At 33.0% G+C, this 19,532-nt stretch overlaps 1 protein-coding gene across 3 annotated transcripts in view; it reads right to left on the bottom strand.

The window, feature by feature from the left end:
• The window catches only part of Sema3a (semaphorin 3A), a 445,988-nt gene that overhangs the window by 70,437 nt on the left and 356,019 nt on the right, over positions 1-19,532 (bottom strand). For all 3 annotated transcript variants that reach the window (XM_046464206.2, XM_046464207.2, XM_058585486.1), the window contains 2 exons: positions 18,998-19,091; positions 10,593-10,712 (listed from right to left, as the gene is read on the bottom strand). In XM_046464206.2, coding sequence (XP_046320162.1) covers positions 10,593-10,712; positions 18,998-19,091 — 214 coding nt within the window. The remainder of the gene's footprint in view (positions 1-10,592; positions 10,713-18,997; positions 19,092-19,532) is intronic.

Raw genomic sequence — 19,532 nt, 5'->3', positions numbered from 1 at the left:
TTTTCCTCTTCTTCCTTCCTCCCTTTGCAGATTCCTTCCAAATAGTTGAATTACCCACTAAAAACTATTTTTCTTCTTTATGATTCCTTATGTTTTCCATTCTAGAGAACATTTAATAGTTCCACGTAGTCAATCAGCACGATGACAACTTACTCAGCTTCCTGAGTCACATTAATGAGCTAGAGGAAATTTTCTTTTGCTCTTACTATCAGAATATTCTTTACTGGTGCATGTAGCATTATTTTTTTTGCTTATAAAATATGATCATTTTGAGGAGTATGTGACTTGTGAATTCATAAATAGTTTACAACCAGTATGGATACATGGAGTTTGCAGCACATCCACAGAGGCAAAATGACAAAGTTAACTCACACAATGATAAACTTGGTAGAGATTTTGCAAATCTCCATGACATGGCTACTTTGCTCTCTGGTGCTTCCTCTGCTGTGTCACCATCAAATGACATCTGTACCAAGCAGCATCCAAGGGTGGACCTGTTGATTGTCTGACACTGCATATTTCTATTTTCTTTTTGCATACTTCCAACTCCAGACAATCTTTCAATTTACCTTTTGCATGTTACTCTCACTCAGGAATTAGGAAAAAATAAGGCAGAATCAGTTAAAGAGAAAAGAATGTAAAATCACTTCAGACTCTGTGAGTCATAAACACACAATTATCTCAAATTTTCTCAAATGCAATTCAATTATAATTTTATTATATGGGCACCGAGTCTTGATCAAAGTTGCCTGTATTTACCTTGATATCATTTATGAAGAATGTGAGGTTTCTTTCCTGTGATTTTAAAGGAAATAAAGAGAAATAACACTTCAGGAATATCAGTTATTGATGCCTTCACATGGCACTCAGAACTATCCCCCTATGTTTTAATAGTTTCTCTTCATTCAAAATGTTTGATATGATTACTGTGAGCATGTAAATTAATTGAACAAAGATGTTAAGTGTCTTCTTGATCCATCTTAGCTCTGTAAAAGGTTCTATCATTTGAATTGTCTATATGACTAAATTACCCTTCAAATTATTCAAAAATTAATAAGGTTTTGTGAAAATCCATGTCTTTCATTTTATATCTTCAGAGTCATTTTTTTTTTGGGGGGGGGTGCAGTACCAGGGAATAAACTCAAGGGCCCTCAACCACGGAGCCACTTCCCCAGCCCTATTTTTTAGAGACAGAGTCTCACTGAGTTGCTTAGTGCCTCGCTTTTGCTGAGGTTGGCTTTGAACTCAAGATATTCCTTTCAGGCTGAGAGCAGCCACTGGGATTACAGAAGTACGCCACTGCATATGGCAGAGTTCATTTTTTGATGTATAAGATTTTGTTCTTCCTATAACATTTTTTTTTCTCACAAATGTATTTTGAAAACACATTTGAAAAATAAACACTGGTTCTATAAGTATTAAGCAATTAAAGAACAGTCATTAGTTGAATATCAACCTCGGTATTACTTAACATTTAGGAACAATGAGATTAAAGTTCACTGAACTATAAATGTAACATTTCATATTGTAAGACTAAAACAGAAGTAAGTAACTTAAATCCTATTGTATGGTAAGCTGAAAAGGCTGTGTGGATCACTAAGGGAAAACCAAATCTGCTGTCACCAATTTCCTGTACACATTCTTATTAGAATTTTATAAATGTATACATAAAATAGCTCTCTGATATTGAAGCTCTGGCATCTTTTCAAATTAGTAATTAAAAGAGCAAAGAGATTATTTGGATTCATATGAATTTAGACACATTTATAAGCATATTGAAGAGACACATTTTGATGGGTCCCTTATGCAATCAGCCTACATTACATCTAAAGTAGTTATAATTTAGCAAATCATCAAGCAAAATAATATAAACTCTACTTATAATTTTAAACATTGCCTCTATTTTATTTACAAATTACTATAGATAAATAATAATTCAGCTTAATTCAGAATAAAGAATATCTTTATTCTGAAACTAATATGTTTTAAAATAATCATAATGTCGTCTAAAATGCAAAGTGTATATATGATTCAAAGTACCATGGGAAAGAGATACATTGCTGAGAGTCTGGAATGGGAGGCAAGGCTGGAATGAAGGGGCTTGATTTTCTCTTTGTCTAGTCTCTTAATCTTAAAGTGACCCAAACATCTTTACCTTGAAAATGTTCCTTTTAAGTGCATCTAAATATACTTTAATCTTTCTTACTAACATTATCAGAAAAGCAATTTAAAGACCTTTTTCCTGGGTTGTATTTTATAATTTGTATCTAGTTGATATGTGAAGTTAAGAATCTTTTCAATGTTCTTTTTTGTCATATATATATATATATATATATATATATATATATATATATATATAAAACTTGGCAGTAAATATGTCACTAACCTTAGAAAAATTCTTTTTTCTTTATAGGAAAGGAGTAGTGGATTTATTTTCATCAAAATGAGAAAAACTCATTAGGCAAAAATCCTGTACATACAGCCAGGATCCAAAGACAGGGCATGGGTCACTATCACTTCATCTGCTCTTGTTTCCCTTAAACAACTTTCATTGCTTTCCTTGAAATATGTGGTTTCTCAGTTTGTGAGATTGTGCAGTTTACTACATTTTGGGTGATGCAATGTATTTAGGTGTTTTATTGTCCTAATATGAAATTCTCACATATTATGAAACCAGCTAATATCAACTTGAGGTTATATTTTATTTTTAGGTAATAGAAATCACTTTTCCAAATGTATTACGTGTATTCTCTCGTTCATGGTGCTTCTAACAACCAAATGAGGAAGAAACGACTTTCATTCTTTGTTTGGGAAAAGTAGGACACAGAAATCTTATGCCAGATGCCTACACTTGCCCACCTATACAGTAGTACTCCAGAAAATCCACACACTTTTGTCTCCTCATGAAAAAAAGTTTAGTTTAACTGAATTATTGCAGAAGAGATGATTTTTCTACAGTCATAAATGCCCTCAACTTCTCCTTAACTATTATATCAAAAATTTCATTTTTTTTAACTTTATTTTATATATGTGGTGCTAAGGATCCAAGGACAGGGCATGGGTCACTATCATTATCCCAGAACCTAGGACCTTGCACGTGCAAGGTGAGCACTCTACAGCTGAGCCATAACCCCAGTCCTTCAAAAAATATTTTTAACAAGTATTAAACTAATGGTTTCTTTATTTAAATGGTAAGTATTGTATTTACTAGAGCTAAATTAACACAGAAACACATTTACTTGAATTCTAGCCTTGATTATTTCATTTCATTGTTTTTTCTGCTAGTTTTGTTAAATACACTATGATAAGCAATATTTTATATATTATTTTAATACTAAAAATAAATATATCTTCCTAAGGAAATATAGGCCTCATATAGAAGTAGTTATCAATTGAATAAAACAAAGAAAACAAAATGGCTTGAGAGCAGATTAAGCAAAGGAAGGATGATTGAGATTGGTTCATTGCATTAATTTTCCAAATATGCATTAGGTACTATGTCATGGAGGTGGTCTATATAGGACAGCACCAAAATAGTTAAACACCTTTAGTATTTCCCATATTGTCATATGTCTTCTGTATTTTCCATATTGTCAGACACTAGACACTGTTCTAATTACTCTACATACTCTATCTCATGTATCCCCAGAAAAACCATATGAGTCTTTGGTATTACCCCCTTTTTTTTTCACAAAGTATAAACACTGGTGAACACAAATTAAGTAAATGACTTCCTAAGTCACATAAGAAATTGAGAGTAGACCTGGTATACATATCGAGACAGTTTAACTCCAGGGCCTATGAAGCAGAGTCATTAAAAAGTTTCTTATTTCAAACAATACTAAAGCATGAAGTAGGATGTCAGGCCCTGTGAAAAATACAAAAATGCTTCTAAGTGCACTCAGGGTTGGAAGCGGGGAATACTTAAAATCCATTGGGAAAATAGTAAGGTTAAATAAAAGAGAAGAAATTTGAGGACCGCTGACTCCATTTGAATTACTTATGGTAGTGTTTAATATTGGAGAGGTCACTAAGGATTAGATGATAAAGGATTTGATAAACAATAATATCTGCATTCAATTTACTTTGAAATGGAGACACATAAATGATTTTTGAATGAAAAATATTGTGATAGCAATCACTACAGTATTTAGGGAGACATCTATCAGTTGTATCTAAAAAGGAAAAGTATATATGGCTTAAAATGATATGTAATCTTACAAAATTAAGCATAATCAATAACTTTTAAATTTATTTAAATCATCAAACACTGCCATCCAGAATTCTTTGCCCTAAAGTTGAAGTCAAACTTTTTAAGATATAATTATACTAACTGAATTATGTAAAGATAAATGACAAAATATATATTCTCATGAGTCAACATTTCTTTGACTCGGGATTAATTTTATAGGGCATCTGAAGTTTGTGCCTTATACAATAGTGGGGTAAATATAAAATAATTTTATCAACATGAAAAAACAGGTTACTTTATATTTTTTTTCCATTTCAATATCATCATGTTACCTTGGGGAGATTATAATTAATACCTTCCATTTTGAAAGCTTATGAAATTTTCCATTTTAAAAGTATTTGTGTCAAGCCTACCTTGAATATTTAATTGAATATTGTAAACCTATCTCTTACACTCAGAATGATTAAAATATAACAAGTGGCTTTTTTGGTCAAAACTATCCATGTCATTAAAATTCAATGGCATCGTTCCCTGTCATTCAGCTTTATCTGGCTAAAATCCTTTAATTCCCCAGCCCCTGCTGTTGGGGATCTCCAGGCTCATCATACTTAACCTCTGCCTAGGCTTCTCAGAATAGAATTTGTTTCACTTCATTCATAGCTTCAATAGTTGAGCAAGCCACACGCAAGTGCACAGTGGTCTTTTACCCTGAGCACACTAATCTGATTGTTTTTCCACTCTACAAACTCTGGGTCAACAATCAAGCTGCCGCCAGAAACTAATTAATTTGCAAACAGGCTTCTGTTTTCACAGAGGGAAAGCTTTTGAGAGCCCTGTCAGGGAGGCCGGTCACACCATGGTTACATGCATTGTCATGGTATCCACTTCTCTGGGTAAATCTCTTGCTTGATGTCAGTGCACACAGGAACCCAGATTACCCAGTCAGCAGTAAATCCCTATTGAGGCCCACTGAGCTCTGAATGTAGTGACTCTGGAAGAGGAAATTGGTATAGACAGGCTCTGTATTCATTAAACTGATGGTGAGACAAGAGAGAGAAAAATGTTAAAAACAAGAAGGAAAAGGTTCTGTCTTCACTTTAAAGAGTTCCCCAAGTTAGTCTCTCATCTTTATAAGTTTTAGCCAATTTTAATTTTAAAAGTAGGCCTACCTTAACTAAATATAATACTTAGGGTTTTTTTTTCCTCCTCTCACCATTTAATTCCTAATAAGCTATTCACACGTTGTGACTAATATGCCACATCTGAGAATTATACTTTTTAGTTCATCAGTCAAAAATATTAAATGCCATATCATAACAATTTTATTCAAAGACATTTTTGTAGAAGCCTGAAAAAAAGATCAGCTTTCTAGAATATTGCTACTAACAAGTTAATTTTTACTCCAAGGTTTTATTCACTATTCCTCATTTCTGCAATGTAATTTCAAATAAAACTGGTTAAAAGTAATGTTTCCTAGACAAAAGTGACAAAAAAAAAATTAGGTCTCTGAAAAGAAGATCAACTGGTAACTTTTAGCTTTTTAAGGAAAATAAAGTCATATTTAGTGATTTTATTAACCATTTAGAGGATAGAATAATTTCATGGTACATATTTATTTATTGAAAAGATTTTACTCCTATGGGGAGTGCATTCTTTATTAGGATGAAAATTTTTTGCATAACAGAATTCATGAGAAAACATAATGATGACTGCCAAGTTAATAGTATAGATATAAATACTTATTTTAAAGTATTGCCTTTTCATGTTTTAGCTCAATTTCAGAAAAAAAAATAACCACAAATATTTCCTTTTTTGTTTGTTTGTTTTTTTGGTGGTACTGGGAATTCTAGGCAAACTACTACCCCCACTCCCAGCCCAATATGGTCATTTTTATTTGTGAGATTCTATATACTGATACTGCAGAATTGACAACAGTGAGTACAGAGGGAACTCATAGATATAATTAAAAGCTAAAATATACTACATTCTAGTTATTTCATTCATGATCTTCAAAGACACAAAGAACCCTTGTTGTTTCTACTTTAACTGAATCATCGCTCAGCTTCTGTAAGATTTATCTGCTCATATAAACATAAAGCAAGGCTTACAGAGGGCTTTTTCTCCAAAGATCAGAAAAATATTACTAATTTACTTCAGCTAGAGAAATGACATCATTAAGAAGTCTGACATTAGGCAAAACTGAGTAATTTATTTTACTTATTAAAGAATAAAAAAGTACCTTCAAACAAGGTTGAATTAAAAGAGTTTATTAAAAGAGCTGTATGAGTGATTTGAGACTGGTATCTGATACCACATAATATCAATTTGTACACTCAGAGTTTATCTGCAGTCATGTTTCTTGGTTCTATTTTTCTAAAAACAAATCTTGTGGAGAAATTTGAATCTTAGGAGAACATGCAATATCCTAGTACGTGACCACAGAGGAAATGATGCTGATTCCAGTGAGGGCCAACCAGCATGGTATGAATGTTACAGGGCAGAGGAAGTGGAACCATGACTAGCATACCATTCCAATTACAGAAAAAAAACAAGTGGGTTGGTCTATCCACAGGCATGATCCTTTTAGGAAATTCCGCTAAAAGAAAACAGGTCTTCCTGAAACGAGTGGGAAGGCCTCACACTTCAGGCATTGTAATTAGTTCTGTTTGTGTTCACCGGGCCTTGGCTCTCTCAGGCTTCCATGTGGTTTCATATATTAGACCCAACGCAGGCTGCCCTTTCACCCTGGCTCAACTATAATCACTCACAGAATGAATCTGACAAAGCTTGCCAAGCATGCTCCACCCAGGTGAAGAGAAAAGGATATAGAGATAATTAACATTTATTAAGTGCTTACTAAATGCCAAGCCATTGCTCATTTCTTTTTTTATATTGTTATGTGGTCATTTAAAAAAAAATGACTATGCGAGGTAGGTAGTATTACCTTTTCATTATACATAAGGTCAAAAGTCAAGAGAAAATTTTATTACTTTAAAGATTTGAAAGTCATTCTTTCAAATCATATGGCATCCCAACATTATTCCAAGATAAACAATATTGGAAAACAGTCTTCATCAAATAGAAAAATAAATGTGAACTAGCCCTTCATCTGCTCTAATGAATGGGTAATGAGTACAATAATTATAGTAGTATTTGCAGACTTAATGTTAAGAAATTCTATCACAGCAGCATAAATTCATTTACTTATATTGCTTATTTTACTATAAATAGACACAGAAAAAATTTACTTTATTTCAAATTAATGTAAGCTGAAATTGTAATTGAAGTTTAAAATCATATCATATCAAGAACATTCACGTAGCACAAGAAAAACACAGTGAATTTTGGTATATCATGTCAAATTCACACACTAGTATTTTATGAGGTCAAAAGTCATTCTAACCCCTTGCAAACTTAAAATAGGGATTCGTGTACATGATGAGAATTTTTTAAAATATTGTTATATATTAATATGTAAAAACTCAGTAGATTCTCCATCTTTTAAAAATGTCTTTCATTCCTTCCCATTTCTTTCCATTAAAACTATAATTGAAACATTATTGGCACTGTTTTAAAAATGCAAAATAAATAATAATTATGGAAGCAGTAAAATTCCATTATTTAAAAAAATTAAGATATTTTAGGCTCCAAATCTAGATGGCTGTTTTTCTCTTTTCTTTTTTGTTTGTTTGTTTAGTTTAGTTTAGTTATATTTTGTTTTTCTCTTTTGAGCAGGAAAAAAAAATTAAGAGCCATCTAAAAGAGATGAACTAATTCTTCCAAAGAGTTGAACCTATTTGAGAAAAGTAAAGTAAAGCATATGCCAAAATTCATTTAATAGCTTCAAAGACCCCTGGAAAAAAATACCTTACAAGGCAATTTATTCCTTCTGGCAACACAGATGATTGTGTAGTCTGTGCTGATTCCTCAAAGCTCATTTATTTTATGCATGAGTGTGTAAACACTGTGTTTCCAATTTCATTCTGAGATGGTATTCGATTTCTCCAGGCCCTTCATTCCATCTCATAGCAGCCTGGTTTCTGCACCCTGTCACATGGAACCTCTGTGCTAATTTGGAGAAATCAGTTCTCACGTTTAGTGCTGAGAGACTGATAACTGAATTCTCAAATGAACTACACATTTTCAAAGATGAAGTACAGAGCTGCGGACAATGACTGTGTTTTCCCACAGTGTAAATTCTTCAGACTCAGCTGTCAACATGCAAGCGTGCAGCATAAAAGCAGCTTTAACTTGATGACTTTTTTCCTCCAAGGCCATAAAAATGAAATGGATACTACACTCTCCTTTATGTTATTCCATCTTCTAATGAGATTTTTTTTCTCACGGACAGTGAAAGCCTTTTTACCCCTCACAGTCCTTAGCAGATCAAAGTCACCTTCTTGTGCATAAAAAACAAACATTCTCTCTTTCACACAAATATTTCCATTTGAGAACAGATCAGACAGTAAAGCTGAATGGAGTTTTTTTTTTTTTTTTTTTTTTTTTTTTTTTTTTTTTTCCTGATTCATTTTGCCTCCATACACATCCCAGGTTTAATAATCAATGGTAAATATTCCAAAGTTGTCCTTTGGGCTCTTGGAGTTTTACACACACCCTTGTTTTCAACTCAGTGTCTTGTTTTTCTCTTGGTGAGGCTTTCAGTTTCTCAGATGGTCACCCAGATAGCACTATACCTCCTTTACTCCAAGGAGGAGCTATTTGACTTCATGCCCACAGTGTTTGTACTCAATCAGGAATGGTCTTAGGGACTATCTATATTTAAAACATCAGTGTGGAACTGGAGCCATGTTTAGAGAAAACAGTGTTTTGAGAATGGGCTAGTTATCAGTGGCATATGCTTCAGGAGAGGTTGTCTAAATGGAGATTGATTAAAAAAAAAAAAAAAAAAACTAGACAAAGTCATAGGTGACCTTTGGAGGAAGAGTGGCTCAGGGATAGATTATTGGATAAAATGCATATTGAAAGTGACTAAAGGAAGTGCAAATATTGAGGAAAAAAATGCTAACCAAGCTACAAATTTAAACATATAGGGACATTGTGACATATGATGATTAAAAGAAGGGTTTCCTGTGGGATAGGGGTGCAAGATTTCAGGTCATTGAAAGAAAGTAATGACAGAGAGAGAGAGAGAGAGAGAGAGAGAGAGAGAGAGAGAGAGAGAGAGAGAGAGATAAGGAGAGCAAAAGAAATTTAAATTGGGTAATTTATGAAGAATTCCAATGCAATTAACAATAAAGGCAGAAGGGACAGATGAGGCATCCGAAGAGTCTTGTCTTTGTCTCTAATGCATGAAAAATAATAGATCAATCAGAAATGTTGGCACAGGAGGAAAGAGATGCTGACTGAGGTAACTTGAGGACTGATTTATGTTTTTGAATAGTCACTTTGAAGCACGGGGTTAAATCAGAACAAAGATCATCACACACAACTCATGGTTCCCTGAAGTATCACTGAGGTATAGAGGCCAAGTTATGATTTTTTTTTTTAAATAATAGACCAATGAAAGAAAGAAGTGACAAAATAAATTTTGGGCTTCTCAGAAGTAAGGGCAGGAAAACTAACATGACTGAAGTTCCCACTACATAGAAGTAGATATTAGGATCAGTTAGTTAAAAAACCTGAATTAAAGTATTATTTATTTATTACAAGCATATGCATTTTACACATTTTGTTTATGTTAAATTAATATAGAAAAGTTAAAGAGTAATTTACAAATAAACAATCTACTAGTTCAAGTAATTAAGCCTGTGCCTAAAGTTCAGGAAACTAGGTTCTTATTACAAATCTTTGACTATTGGGTTAAATAACATATTGACCCAAATTTTCTCACCTATAAAATGAGAGAGGGGATTTTGAGGAAATTAGAGGTGAAATTATGCAAAATAATGATATGAAGTCAGGTGAAATAATGATACAAAGTCCTTTGGGATTTTAAGAACAGTGTCAGTATAATGTTATTAGAATAGAAAAAAAAATGTTTTTGATGTTCAGTACCTTATAGTATGTTCTCAAGGCAATAAGGGGAAATGTGGAGGAAAAAAGAATGCTGTACTGTGAGAGTCTTTGTGGTGTCCCCATAAGACAGGATGGGTAAACCATCTTATCTTTTTCCATTGCCTCCCTTCCGCAGCTCTAGCTCAGATCTCTTTCCATAGCCAACTACAGAGAAACTTCACATTTGTCACAAAACATGTACTTCCTGAAATTTTAATCTCTCTTTTCTCTTTTTGCCCAACTTTCTCACACCCAGTCATGAAGTCACCACCATGAGCTTAACAACACACTAAATCTCAAGTCATGTTGTATACACTATAAAGGGAAAGTTCCCAGTGATTTAATACAGAGGTTACGTGCCTGAGTTCTTGCACATACCACCTACCATTGAGCCATCTGGAATCATGCTGCTCTGTCCTGATTGGGTGGTGGTGCCCCAGAGTCCGGAATATAGCAAAGTCTCGCCCCATGAAGTCAGCTGCTGTGCCAGAGTATAATTCTCCATCTGTGGTGTGGCAAAATGAAACCACATAGGTATTATTTAATTCAATTAAGGCAAGACAAACAAAACAAAGATAATACAAGTTTCATGTTATGAGCACACTGAAGACGGAAATAGCATGTTTATCATTATGCAAAGCTACTCATATTTCATCCTGTGTCTTTATTGAAAGAATATTTTACCAAATGATCATTCAGATATTAAGTACTTGACTATTCAGTTAATACTCAGAAAATTCGAGTAAAAACTGATTCTGTGACTACTGCTAATGTACAAAACTACTATTTTCCCACTAAGACCAGTGACAAAATTTACAAAAGGCAAAACTATATTCATTATCATCATATTGCTTTTTTTTCTTTATGTGTGTAAAACTACTATGATCTAATAACCTTATTTAGTGGGGTAAGAGATTATTGTAAAATCTTGCTTATTGCTTATTTTAATGGCAATTAATCTTTTTATGTACTTTTTTTCCTAGTAGGATCTGAATGAATGAAATTTTACTATAATTCTGAAAGGACCAATATTTTCTTTGCCAACTTTTTTTTTTTTGCTTTTTATTTTTTAGTATATCTGGTGGGATAAATGTTTGAAGTTGGTGTAAGCTAACATAGAGACCCCAAATAAGTGCACCAACAAACAGAAATGTATTTGAAGAGGAGGGAATTTTGGCAAACCCAGATAATAATCTCTACAGTTAAAGATTTCACTGCTTTTTGACTTTCTACTATTAAATTGAGTTAATTCTCAATAGGAGTTTAATAACAGAGAGATCATTACCAGAAGGTGAAGACTCAAAGGGAAAGGAAGAATAGCAGGAGAAGGAGCAGTTAGGTTCACTGAATACCACTCTGTGCTTGGCAGGCAGTCAGGCACTGGCTGGACACTTTCAAATTATCTCACTTTAATTCTGTCAATGTCCCCATGATGTAAATAATGTTGTCCCTATTTTATAGTTTAAGAAATCCAGGGCTGTTCAGCTAATGCCTAGGCAAGTTGAGCTGAAGTTTCAAACACAGGTCTGTTTAATTCCAAGCCTTTTACGTTAAACCATACCACCTTTCAACAATTCAAGTCTGTAAAAATTGTGTTTTCTTGCTTGAATCAGAAAGTGTCTCTTATTATTTCTTCCAGATAACACATAACTGCCTGCCTACTTACAGTGAATTAATGTACTTGCAAAACAAAACAACAAAAATGAAAAAAATTTCTTCAAACAATCCACGATAATTATAGTAAACCTTAATTTTATTTTATTGATAACTACTATGCTAATGGTTTTGCTAGAAAATATTCAGAAAGTAGAGAGGGCCTAGATAGATCATAACATAAACATTTGTTTAGTACTATTATTTCCTAGGTAGTTTCATGTTAGATAAATGGAAAACAGTGAATCTTCATATATAAATGTCTTTGGGCAAATCTTTTTAATCTTTTGATTCCTTAGATGATCTTCTGTATTTCCATTTTTATTTTTCACGCCTAGACAAGAACTTTGCAATGTAAAATAGATATTCTCAGTTGTCCAACCTGAAGCAAGTTTGTATCATATCCTTTGGCTCACTATTTGTTTTAATGGACTTGATTTTGAAGAATCTCTAAAACAATGGAAAATAGCTATAAGAGAAAAATCACTGAAAAATAAGTTATTGCTTTAAACTTTCATGTAGGTAGATACCTTATCCTGAAAACTGCTAAAAGTTGTTCTCATATTTTGGATTATTGTGACTGAAGTTAAACAAACATTGTTTAGACAATATATTGATTTCAGATTATTAGCTAAATAGAGAATATTCATATATCATCTTATGTCAGAGAAAAGTATCTTTGGGTTTCAAAAGCATCTTGCATTTTCTTAATTAAATTTCAAGTGCAAATGTGACTTGCCCACATTGAAATATGATGATAATGTTTTACCTGACTACAGTTAAACGAATACACTTTTCTAAAGCTCAAAAATACTACAAGTCAGCTACCTAATAAACTTCAAAAGGTCCTTTGAAATATTTAAAGGCCTATTGTCTATTTATTGTTAACCCCTATTTTTATGAAAGTTAGTGTTTTATCTTTTTACAAAGATTGATACATAAATGTGATATAATTTTAAACATTAGGTGAATGATTTTTTGTTGTGTGTGCAAATTAGAGGATGTTAGGTAAAAATATCATGTGAAAGTCCTATCGACTTTAAACAGTTTCATGTTGGAACACCTGTGGGAGGAAGCTTTGGCTCTTCTTTACCTTGAACAATCAAAAGCTGTGACTCTTTCATTGCGTCTCATTGCCCATGAACCACACAAGATGGTGAAAATCAGGGCAAGTGAAAGCAGAATGACGAAAAGGTGAAGACAGCAATTTAACATCAGACAGGCTCTGCTCAACAGGGGATTTGCCCGGAAATGGTGGAGTCACAAATGCCAATGATTAATCATTCTGTCAGTTAGCTTCTTTAGGGTAAATGAAATTCATAATTGGGTTGTTATTACACACAAACTCTAGTCAAGAGAGAATTGGAATGACAACAACGAAATTATTACTTAGAGGTAGAGCGCTGCTCTTAGCAATTTTTGGTAATATTATAACTTGTTTTACTTGCTTTTATGTGAAGATGGCAAAGATCAATAGAAATGAAGAAAAAGGTAGTGAGACTGACTTTATTACTCTTTTTACAGTAAATAGGAAACTTGTTCAAATTAGAAAAGGTGTTCAGTAGAAGAGCTATTCGCTCAACATTCCTAAAACAGTTAAATTAAAATGTTGTCTTATAAATGAAAGGAGGTTCCCAGGTTAGGAACCATTTGCCTCCAGTCATAGGAAATTATCTCCCACCCACATAATGCTTTTAGCAATAGCCAGATATTCTTGAGCTGGAGGCAACCAGATGATTAGGTGGCCATGAGGGCACTTTCTCTTACTGTTCTTACTCAATGCAAGTTACTGTTCCTTTGTACCAGGCCTTAGATCAGATTTCCTGTTGAGATTGCTGGAGAGATTTCTGTAGGGACTCTAATCTGGGCTGATTGTTCCAAATAAGTATGATGTCTTTATTGGTTTTGCCCATAAATATAGGTGGTAAAATTTTGCTTATTTCTTGTGAAATAAAAAAATATATCAACCAGCATACATGCCAATTAGTAGACTCGAACATTTTCACTGTGCACTAAAGAGGTGTTATAATCTGTGGCTCTTTGAAATAATCTAAAAATATCCGACTACAAAAAATTTAGCAGACCCTAGTTTGGGCTTACTTTAGGATAACAGATATATCTAGAATGAAAACCTATTGGCCAAACATATTTTGTACATTCTGGGTCACTTAATAAATTATCAAATTATATGTTGATTCTGGAGCACAGTGTTAATTTGACAATTTTATGACCCTAAATATAAGTTTTCTTGAAAATATGAAGTAGTGTATAAGGTTAAGGTTTTTCTGCAATGATTCAAATGGCATTACATTTGTGATACACATTTTTGAGGTTTTCACTAAGTCACTAGTGAAAGGAAATGTGACAGTTGTCCAATTTTATTAAATTGATGATAAAATAACATGTTCAAGGATTTTTAATGTATCTAAGTATAAGACAATTATATATATAACACAAATGCATACACAAACACATATATGGTTTAGCATTCTCTGTCGAATAAGATCTTTAAGACTCTACAAAAAACCACCACATGGGCATTTTGATGTCTCAACAATATTCATATTAGTTTAAGGTAAATTAGTGCTGACAGTTGTAACTAACCATCTGGAAATTGCCAAAGATAAAAATGGCTATTTGAGGGCTGGAGTTGTGGCTCAGTGGTAGAGCCTTTGCCTAGCATGTCTGAGGCACTGGGTTCTATACTCAGCACTGCATATAAATAAATGAATAAAATAAAGGTTCATCTTCACCAAAAAAAAAAAAAAAAGAATTTGAAAGAAAAATGAAATGGCTATTTGAGTATACCTCTATTCTTTCCTAAGTTTTTTGACCTGTCTTTAAGGAAAATATTTTCTAGGAGAAGAACAGAAACTTTTGCAAACTATATTTCCATCATGGTCGAGTTACCTGAGAAGCACGTATTAAAAACAAAGATTTATATGCACTTTAGACTTTCTGTTCATATTCAAAAAGAAGTAGAAAATGTGGCTTAGATTAGTTAATATATCAGATTACCATTCCTAAGAAGGGTGTGGTGAAGAGACAGAGGCGGGAAAACAAAACACAAAAAACAAAAAACATTTCCTGATGAAATTGCAGCCTTACTAACATAGGTAAAGAGTGTGTCATGAAAGTGAGCAAAAATCAAAAAGACTTAAAGACCAAGACTTTCCGTTGTTAACACCTCAAGTAAACTCCACGCACAGGGTAGAAGAGTAATTAGAAACAGAAGGGAAAAAAAAGTTTTATCTCCCTCCCTTTCCCTTTCTCTGTCCTTCTCAAGCGCTCTCTCTCTTTCTCTCTCTCTCTCATACACACACACACACACACATCACAGATAAAATTAATTCCCTGGAATGGAAAAATGTGGCAATAATATTACAGTTTTACATTTATTGAGCACCTTCCTTCCCTATGCCAATAAATACCACATGCTGGCTCGTTACTTCTGTTGTTCTTTTAAAACTAACATTTTCTGAGTAGTAACATGTGCATATGGCACAGAATTAAAAATACAAAATTTATAATAGACCTAATCAGCTTTCCAGTTTACCCACAGGGGGCCTCTGCTACTAGGTTTGCTATTGTTGTTATTGTTTGTTTGTTTCTACTTTACACATATTCCAGAGATATGCAAACACCGAAAATGGTAGCACACCATTAAACTGTCTTATTTACTTCTCACAACAAACTAGTAGAATTAGTATGGCAGACAATTTTAAGTGCAAAGAAATTAAGGTTCAGAGAGGTTCAAATAATTTTCTCAATTTCATTTAATTAATTTAGGGAGTGAGTACCTTACTTATTCTAACACCCAGAGAGACCATTTTCTAATGTTAAATTATATTCTTTCCTGAGTCAAGGCAAAATTCCAGCTTAAAGATATAAACCTTAAATGAAAGTCCCAGACCTTTGAAATAGACTTCAATAATATCTCTTAGTGATGGAATATTTCTAAATTATTAGTGCTGCATTGCCTGGAAAAGATTTCAATAAGGAAATAAAATTGCTCTCAAGTTGACTATTCTTTTCACATCATGAAAATGTGAGATGGTACTTAATTAGTGTGGAAAATACTAGGTTTTATTCTTGTGATGTGTTCACACCTGGCATTTATTCTGAGCAGGGGAGCAACTGCTATCTTTAATAAAGAAATTTCAAACAAAGACATAAAAATATTTTGCAGGTGGAAAGAATCAGAAATATTTTAAAAATAAATTCTGGAGCAACTTTATATTGACAAAATGATCATTATTAAAGAAGATTGGCAAAATTAACTTTAATAAGGTGATTTGAAAAACTTAGGACATGATACAGGATTATCATGAATTAATTAATTAATGCACACTTACTGAATTAAGTAATTCAGTAAGTGTGCATCACTTAGGTGAGAAATCATATTTTCTATGGTTATCAGTTTAAAAATCCATGACTTTTTGGAAAGAGGTTATACCAAACCTTGATAGTCTGTGTAAACTAAGTTTTTCAGCTGTCATCTGGTTTTAAAGTATACGACTAGTTGAAACTGCTGTATACTGGGATTGGTGGTTTAAAAAATATCTGTTACAAAAACCCACCTGGCCAGCTTACAGATGGTTTGAGCCAAACCTGGAGTTTTATCCCAGTATTGGGGAAGGAAGCAACCTGGAACCACCTTCAAATTTTTATTTTACGATGGAAACGTCTCCAGATTAGGAGGGCAAATAGGCTTTCCTAATGACCATTTTCTGATATACAGAGAGTAACCTGTATATTTCAGAGACAGCTGTTACCCCCATTTTAAAAAGAGTTTGGGAAGTGTTGTAGAAAATATTTATTCTATAAACCTCTATTAAGCTAGTGAGCATTCTTTTTAAAGCAGCATTAAAAAATGCCAAGAAAATCTCAACAAGGGCAATTAAATGTACTGTAAGAAGAATTACTAACATAGTTATAAAGGAAACAAACTCCAAAAAGAAAGTTATAGGTCTTGAACCAATGGTATTTTTACCAGATCTAGTAGAGCTTGTTCCTTTTCTGAATCTTGCTGTTTATTTTTTTTTTTAAATTTTTGGTTCAAAAATTAATTTTTTTTGGCCTTGTCAATAAGCACTTTCTACCTCTGAAAGTTACTGGGTCATTTTCCCATATTAGGTATTCCATGCCAAGGTTGTTCTTCTGAAATGTCTATTGTTCTTTCTCAACTACACTTCCTCTCTTTGGCTCCTTGACCTTCTCTTATCCTCTTCCTTTTCATAAAACCTATACAGATTTTTCAAAGAAATTGTAATATAAAAACCAAACTTGTGAAGTCTCATATTCTTTGTGAATGTTGCATGGTTTCATACCATGGGAGCTATGTAATACCTACCTGTCATCATCCTGTCTCGATGGAATATTAAAATAAATAATCAAGCAAAATTCTACTGAGAAGCATACCATAAACTAAACCTGCTCTATGCACACTTCTGCATGCTGCTTTTTGGGTGTTCTCAGTGTTCAAATTTAAATAAGTGTTCAAATTTGAATAAGTATAGACTTGCAAGTCAGAACAAAGTATGGCTCCTCCTATTTTTAAGATGAGTTTCAGGTTTCAGCATATGCTCTTGAGGAAGGCATTCACATGTAATCACTAGGCTACCTTCGAATAGGAAAATTATATGTGTGCTACATTCCTCCAGGTCTTAAACTGTTGTTAAAGTACTGCATAAATGGATCAAATGGAATACAATTGTCTAGATCTGAAAAGCAATAGAGATGATTTATGCTGAAGTGGTTTTATTCTTAATAGAATAGGGATTAGTGATAAAGTAAACACCACATAATAGTGGAAAAATTTATCTTCATAGTTAATGTGGTAGGCTACATGACTAGAATTTTATTTTCTTGAGTACAAAGGGAGTTATTTATAAAGGGAAAATGATGAAAAGGTATACAAATTTATGACACATCAGATAATAATTTAATTTTTTAAAATCTAGATTTAATATTAAACTAGAAATTTTGTACTTGAAATTTTCACATTATTTGGTTGTGCTATCAAATAATTATATTCCATATTTTATAGCAAAAGGGCAAAAGTACACCATTTCTGTATCACTATGCAGATTCACAACACAGAATATTTCATATGTTATGCTGTTGGTAGCCTCAAAAAATAAAGAAATAAAAAGCAAAATACAAAGAAAAGGAAGAAGGAAGGAAATACTACTTCAATATTGATCACTATCTGTGTAATTATTTAATCACAGTATGGAGATGGTTAAAAGGATATACAAAATATTCTTTATCCTTCAATACAGACTAACATTATCTCCTACTTCTACCTAATTCCATCACCCCACTTCTGACCATTGGAAGTATACCTGAACACCCCTGACCCACTAATGCAACCCTGAAGAAAAAGAGGATAAAGGAAAGCTTGAAGAAAACATGGTAAGAGGAAAAGTAGAGGAAATCACAAAATGTTGTGGCACATTTTTTAAAAGAAAGCCTAACGTCATAAAAGTGGACACACAATGGCTTCCTTAAGAGTGTTCTAGCAAACAAGATAGTGAGAAAACTTGAGCAACACAAAAGGGCTTTGCCAAAGGTGCTGCCATTTACACTGATTGTGTGGAACAAGTTGTCCAAAATTTCAGGCAGTTATAGATCTTGGACATATTTAACAGGGTAGAATGAATGGCATTGTTTCTTAATAATTTCTCAAGATTCTTCATTTAAGCAACTTTTTATGAGATGAAAATAAAATTTTTTATCAAATTAATACTGAAGTTTAAGTGGGACTGTATATTGATTAAGCAGACTATTTGCATTTCTTCTTTTTAAATTTTTTGCACTACTGGGGATTGAACACAGGGTCTCACACATGCTAGGCTACTGCTAAACTGCATTCCCAGCTGAGCAGGCCGTTTAAAAGATGCTACTAAATCATCACAACAAAAAGAATCCTACTTGAAAGTGCAGTTACCAAAAGAGAATTTAGTGTTGCTTTTTTTTCTTTATTTTTAAAATACTTGAGCATATCACAACTGATGTTCTCCTGCTAAGATTGTTTATGATTAACAGTGAAATATCTTTGTAGGTAAAAAATAAACAGGCCACATCGTTATTTTTTATGACAGATTCACTGTTAATTGATCCTTTACTACATACCTATTAAAAGAGATGCTGTCAGCAGCTTAGGGTCATAAGGACTCTTCCCACGGCCATTTTCAAAATGTGAGTCCTCCAGTTTAAAAATGTTGTCCTGTAGGTTAAAACAAGAGAAGGGCTTCATTCATAAGGGTTTCATTTCATTTATAAGACAAAGTGTTTTCAACATGTCAGTTTATTATACAGGTTGAAGATTCGCATCCCAAAACAAGGAATGTTTTTATTTGTGTAAACTTCAGAGATGAGAAAATAAATTAAGTGGATAAAAAAGAGCTGGTATTAGCCAAATTTATACTTAGCTGGATTTTTAATAGCAGTTTGCATATTATAAGTAATAATATGTAAATGAACTCTAAAGAACGGAATGTGTCAGGATAGGAAATTCTCACATAGGTACATCAAGACCTACCCTAATGGCTCTTGAAGAAAGAGTTTTAAATTTAAATAAAGTTTAAGTTTCTTCCTGGATTAAAAAAAAGTAACAATCCATAAGATTATATGTCTAGAATAAATCATACTCTTACTTTTCTGTAGA

Source organism: Marmota monax, unplaced genomic scaffold, assembly GCF_021218885.2.
Source record: "Marmota monax isolate L192 unplaced genomic scaffold, Marmota_monax_Labrador192_F-V1.1 WCK01_AAM20220418_F8-fsc00065, whole genome shotgun sequence".
Taxonomy (NCBI): Eukaryota; Metazoa; Chordata; class Mammalia; order Rodentia; family Sciuridae; genus Marmota; species Marmota monax.
Note: the sequence above shows the minus strand (reverse complement) of the source record. Positions and strands in the feature narration are given on the sequence as shown.